This window comes from Notolepis coatsorum, assembly GCF_963971535.1.
Source record: "Notolepis coatsorum genome assembly, chromosome: 16".
NCBI classification, from domain to species: domain Eukaryota; kingdom Metazoa; phylum Chordata; class Actinopteri; order Aulopiformes; family Paralepididae; genus Notolepis; species Notolepis coatsorum.
Window position 1 is genome coordinate 15214018 of NC_140180.1, and position 6653 is coordinate 15220670.

The 6653-nt window shown below is 48.5% G+C and overlaps 1 protein-coding gene across 1 annotated transcript; it reads left to right on the forward strand.

Moving 5' to 3' along the window:
* The first annotated feature begins 2092 nt into the window (after positions 1–2092).
* On the forward strand, positions 2093–4980 carry LOC311242548 (uncharacterized protein). The gene is made up of 2 exons (XM_084331516.1): positions 2093–2306; positions 3958–4980. The coding sequence occupies exon 2, from the start codon at positions 3960–3962 to the stop codon at positions 4725–4727; it is 768 nt and encodes a 255-aa protein (XP_084187642.1). The 5' UTR covers positions 2093–2306; positions 3958–3959; the 3' UTR covers positions 4728–4980.
* Positions 4981–6653: the final 1673 nt, after the last annotated feature.

Below are 6653 nucleotides of genomic sequence, written 5' to 3' on the forward strand. Positions count from 1 at the left end.
GACCACTTCACCGGCGGGTCGGCTCTTCGTGAAGGGTGACATTACAGGTCCTTAACGCGGTTGTGTTTCGTCAGGGATGAAATGGACGCCGAGTTCATTACAGAGACAAGGGGTCTCATTTATCAATATTTCAGTTTTTAGTCCATTTAATGAGGACAAAAACATACAACAATTTACAAGAAAACATTTAAAAAAAGATGACAGATTCACAAAATATCTAAAATAGTCATCAATATTCGTCACGACGAGTCATCAACATCAGGGTTCATACAAAGGCGGTAAAAGAAAATGTATCGAAACATCTGCAGCCAGGCGTGCCTGCCTTCAGGTCAGTGATCAGCTCAAATGTGATTAATTTAGATTAATTAACTATAAAGTCTCGAATTAATTCGATACAAATTTTGTATCCAGTCCCACCACTACTTTCTACTGAACGCACAGAGAGGACTGCGTCAAAACGCTGTGGTGACTGACTCACATCCTGGAGAACCAGCAGCCGAAGAAATAAAACACATGTGTACACACACGCTCATGCAACACCATCTTCACTCATTGGGAGGGAATTGTTTTAGAACAAATCACTATATTTTCCATTTGCCCCCGATGACGGTTGAAAAAACATATTTGCCGTGTAAATACGCATTCGGGAGCGGGTGTAGCGTAGCTGCAGGACATCTGTGCTCAAATATCCCCCCCCCCCTTGAATCTACAGACCATATTTGTATAACTATTCTGCAAAGAAATTAGTCTAAATCTAATTAGAATAATTTATTTCCCAGCACTGGTTTCTTCTCTTCATTTTGGGTGGATAAGCTGTAGCAACACATCCAAGAGTAAAAACAAAATGTCCAAACTGGGCAGTACATTGGGTAGTGTTCCTGGCTCCTCCACAAAGGCACATCTAATTGATTAGCCTCACTAAAGCTAATGTATTGTTCGTGTCCCCCTTGTGACATCACAGCTAGCAATTCTGAACATCTTGTTGTTGTTAACCTGAAGACTTCAAACGCTGGCCAAATGGCACCTACAATATGTTGTCCCCCCCCCCCCCCTAAATAACATCTCAGGTCGTCAAATCCATACAACTCGGTCGGTAAAAACCCATTCTCAATAGCGTGTCCCCCAGTAAAAATGGAAAACTGTTTGATAGTATTTGTTTTGCTGGATAAACGAGGCCCAACGTGTCCAGAGTACACAGCCTCGTTAATGAGCAGAAACAACCCCGGGGACCAGGAACAGAGCGAGGCTGTTTGCGGGTGATTAGGTCATAGATTAGGACTCCCATAAAAAGGTGTCCTAAGGCAATCGGCCCTATGATCTCATAACAGCGGGAGACTAATACGCACGCACGCACGCACGCACGCACGCACGCACGCACGCACGCACGCACGCACGCACGCACACGCACACGCACACGCACACGCACACGCACACACACACACACACACACACACACACACACACGAGCGTCTCACATGTTCACGATTCATGCACATGACCGGCTGTTCCATGCGTCGTAGTGAAGGTCGTGGTAGGCTGGCTGTTACACTGTACACTGCTCTTTCAACTCAATAACTCTTTCATAGAAATCCTTCCTGGTTCTTTGACCCCCCCCCCCCCCCCCCCCCCCCAACACACACACACACACACAAACAAACACACACCCTACACACCCACCCATCTCTCTTTCTTTCTTTCTCTTTTTCGCTCTCTCGCTCTCTCCATCCACCTTCTCTGTGTGTCATTTGTTTATCTCTCTAGGTATCTTTTTCCTCCTGTCTCTCCTTCAGTGTGATTCTCTCTCTCTCCCTCCCTCTCTCTCTCTCTCTTTCCCAACCCCCCCCCCCCCTTCTCTCCATCAGTACAGCCAATGATAGTGCTCTGGGTGAGGAAATGGATGTTGTGTCTAATTTTAGAATCAGGGAAGGAGGGCAGGCCGAGGGAGAGAGAGAGGGGGGTGAGGGAGAGAGAGAGAGAGAGAGAGAGAGAGAGAGAGAGAGAGAGAGAGAGAGAAAGAGGTTGGGAGGGAGGGATGTGAGGAGAAGATAAATCTGCATTCTACTGCTGCCTGTGTAAGGAGACAGACGGAGCCACGGAGAGAGAGAGAGAGAGAGAGAGAGAGAGAGAGAGAGAGAGAGAGAGTTGAAGACACACAGATCTACACAGATCAGATCTGCAGAAGACGCACACAACTGCGGAGAGATTAATAATATTATAATAATAATAATAAAATAAAGTCAACACAGCTGCAGCTGCACAAGCAGGGGGAGGAAAGAGAAACTAAAGGCGGAAACATCTGCGAGCAGGTGAGTCTGAAAGCCAGCTGTGCAGGAGAGCCTTTCGTAACCGTGCATGCCGAAGGTGCAAAGGGGGTGACAGTAGTCAGTGTGTGTGTGTGTGTGTGTGTGTGTGCGTGCGTGCGTGTGTGTGTGTGTAATTGTATATATATACCAAAGGTGTGGTTCTAAATATAGCCACGGCTGCTGCACCTTGGAGGAAACTGGGAGAGGCTGGTGTTTTTTTGGTTTGGCCCGGGGACTATTTCAGGCACGGAGGTCGGAGCTGGAATACATCGCGGGGCGACGCTGAGGGTTGTAACAATATGGGTCACATAGGAAAATATAGGCCGACATGCCGCGGCTCCGCTCCACTGGGGAGGCGTTTAAAATACCCCTCTATTTATGACGCGCGCGCTCCGCTTGCTGCTTTGGTTTGTTTGTATTTTGGTATATTTGCACCGCTCCTCCGAAATAAGCAAGGAGGGGGTGTGACGGTGGACGACAGAGCGAGAGAAGGGTTTACCTGTTATATGAGGTCACCGACGCGGCAATTAATTATACCCTAATGCGCTAATTAATGTCGTGCGTCCGGATGTGTCTATTTTTTTAAGGTTCTATCTCTATGTCAAATAAATTGGAATTCTACATTCTCATCTTGCAAAAAAAAAGTCTCATTGGAAGCCTATAGATAATGTAATCGGCCGCGTCTGTTGCGTCTTTCCGTCGCCTGTGGGCTGTGGTTATATCTCGCAAAAAAACGCCAAGACCGATAGGTCTCATATTTGTTGTGCACAGACACCAAAAGGGGGATTCCTATGGATGTTGGTGACCCTGTGGCTTTTTCCTCTAGCGCCACCATCAGACCGAACGCTCAATACTCAAATTAGTGTATCTCCTGATCCGAATTCCATCAAACAAAATGGGTGGCTGCGGCCTGGTGGAGATGTGCGCTCGACTGAACGCAGCTTTTTAGTTTGAGCGTCAGTTCTACCATGGTACTAAACATCGTATGAATAATTTGGTACTACCATAGCACTTTTGTACTTACATAATACCACGGTGTAATCCGAAATACCAACGGTAATTCCATAATGTTTTGGTCACTACCATAACCTTTGTGGTTTAAGATACTTTACTAAGGATATGTTTTTCTATCACTTTATTACAAACGTAAATGTGCGATTAAAGCTGCTGGTAATGGAAAATCACAAATATATCACTTTATTATATATCTGTATATTTTCTTTTATATGGTGTAAGTATTAGAAGTGTGTTAACGTCAATCCCCAGATTTCTTCAAAGTGTCCAACCTTTAAATTGAGTTGAGTTACCGAGGACATGGTAATAATAAGCATTCCCCCGGCTTCTAATCCACCCTGGATGCGAAGGTTGGAATCAATATTGCTCTCAGTTCAAAGTGCTTGAACTCCACCCCCTCAAACCGCTCTGCATCATCTGAATGGGCGGGGCTTGTGCTTGCTGCCAATCAGGGTCCAGTACTGTGGCCAGACACCCAGCCAGAGTCTGTGTTTGAGTTCAATGGAAAATTGAACTCGTACATTGATGTCATCCAGAGATTACAGACTGTGGTTGGTCATTACCCAGTAGCCTAACTGATATAACACTGTGAGTACATCATTTACCTCATCCTGACTCAACCCTTATTTCTACCCCCCAGATATGCGTCCTCGCTCCAGACTGTCCAAGAGAGGGGCCCAGCTGCCCACCATCAGAGAGGCCTCCGAGGACACGGTGATGAGAGACATGAACCAGGCCAACAGCCTCCACAGCCAGCCCCTCTCCACGGAGGACTACCTCCTCTCCATCTGTCACCTGGCCCACCCCACCTTCCCCACCCGGGACCCCCCTCCCCCCTCTGTCGCCATCATCAGCGCGCGCCAGCAGCAGCAGCAGCACGACTCCCCGCACCGCGCGCCACGGACGCCCGGCGCCTCGGAGCCGCCCTGCGCGGAGGACGACGTGCGCCGAGGGGAGAAGAGGGAGGACCCGCCCGGTCGCCACCGCGGCGCCTCGGACCCTCTGGAGTATCTCTTCGGACACCGGAGTGACCTCGAGGGACGGGGCTTGGCGGACGACGGCGGCGGCGACATGAGGCGATACAGGGACACGTGGGAGGGACAGTCGCGCTCCCGACGGGCGCACAGCGTCCCCCACGCCTCCACCCCGGCCCTCGCGCGCCGCCAGCGCAAGAGCAGCTGCCCCGAGTTACCGGGCGGCGTCTCCGACGTGTCCCCAGAGCGCTCCCCCCCGCCGCCCCCCCGGCAAGGACTCCTCGTACCCGACAGGGGTGCCGCGGAGGGGGCCGCCAAGCGGGGTCCCGTCGTCGTCAAACACTCCCTGATCTCGCAGTGGATCTCCGACTGCCGGTCGGCGTGGAGAGAGGCCCACGGGCGAGCCTGCACGCTTCCCTCCATCGCTGAGATGTAGGGAGAGACGCCGCGAGGACAGAGGGCGTCTCTCTCGATGAAGCGCTTCGCTCCTTTCCGCGTCAGCGCCTGCGATGTTGACGCCACACAGGATTTGACGCCGACAGACGCGGCCGCTTGTCCTGTACATGTTGACACTGGAGAGAGAGATGTATTATTGTCATCATGACCGAGTTGTGTTTCATCATTGGCATGTACTTACTCGTGCACAAACAGCGTATGCCGGTGATCACACACAAACTAAATAGACAAACCTGCCAAAATGTTTTATATTAGTGATTTGTGCACTAATGATGAATAAATAAATCATGATTTTGATATCCTGCTTGATTGTCATTGTCGCGACTGAATGTGCTTCTTCTTAGAGGTATGTTCTTCTTCAGTGAAAACACTGAATGCAATCACCTCTCCCCCAGCCGCTCTGCTCCGACCAGGCTGTGTGGCGTTTCTATGGCAACTGCCCAAGTGATTCCAGGGGGAGTAAACAACAGACGTTAACGTTTCGATTCAACGCATATAAAGACACAGACGGAGAGACACAGATGGAGACACACAGACAGAGAGACACAGACAGAGAGACACAGACAGAGAGACACAGATAGAGAGACACAGATGGAGACACACAGACAGAGAGACACAGACAGAGAGACACAGACAGAGAGACACAGATAGAGAGACACAGACAGAGAGACACAGACAGAGACACACAGACGAATAGACACAGAAGACAGGGAGACACAGACAGAGACACACAGACGGAGAGACACAGACGGAGAGACACAGACAGAGAGACACAGACAGAGAGACACAGACAGAGACACACAGACAGACAGACACAGACAGAGAGACACAGACAGAGACACACAGACAGAGACACACAGACAGAGAGACACAGACAGAGAGACAGAGACAGAGAGACACAGACGAATAGACACAGAAGACAGGGAGACTGGCTCATGTAGTCACGAGTGGCTGTAGCTAATACACTAATACACTAATACAATAACACACTAATACACTAATACAATAACACACTAATACACTAACACACTAACACACTAACACACTAACACACTAATACAATAACACATTAATACACTAACACACTAACACACTAACACGCTAACACACTAATACACTGCTACAGTAAATCAAGATTCAAGAGGTTTAATCGTCACATACACACAATACATATAGTGAAATGAAGGTGGCCATGCCCGCCTTCGATTGTGCAAAAATACAATGTAATAATAATAGAATAAAATAGAATAGATAATAAAATAGACATGGTAAAAAGTAAAGATAAAATACAATACAATGCTAAGATTACTTTAAATATAAAGTCACCAGCAGCTCCCCAATACTGAATCTAGGTCATGCATTTCTTTGTTAAACTGATGCCCATTAAAGTCTGTCCTAGTCACAAGCACATGGAGGTACAACAGGCCAAAGCGTGGGCTGGCAGAATACAAAGACACAGTCCACTGTATAGTCACCCATAAGCGCATGAATGACAACATGGATGAAGTATTTCAGATACTTTCATGGACTGTTGATATGATTCAGATTTTACGGGCAAAGGCAGAGGATTCAGTTTGATTCCAGCCACATGCGGGTGAAGGCTAATTGTTAAATAGGCCATTATCAGTGATTGGATGGATTATATAAACGAGAGTGGTCACCGGTCCACCACACACACACACACACACACACACACACACACACACACACACACACACACACACACACACACGCACACACACGCACGCTCACAATCACCCTCCACCAACCTACGCACACACACACACACACACACACACACACACAATCACCCTCCACCAACCTACGCACACACAGACACACACACACACACACACACACACGCACACACACACACACACACACACACACACAGCCCTACACGCGT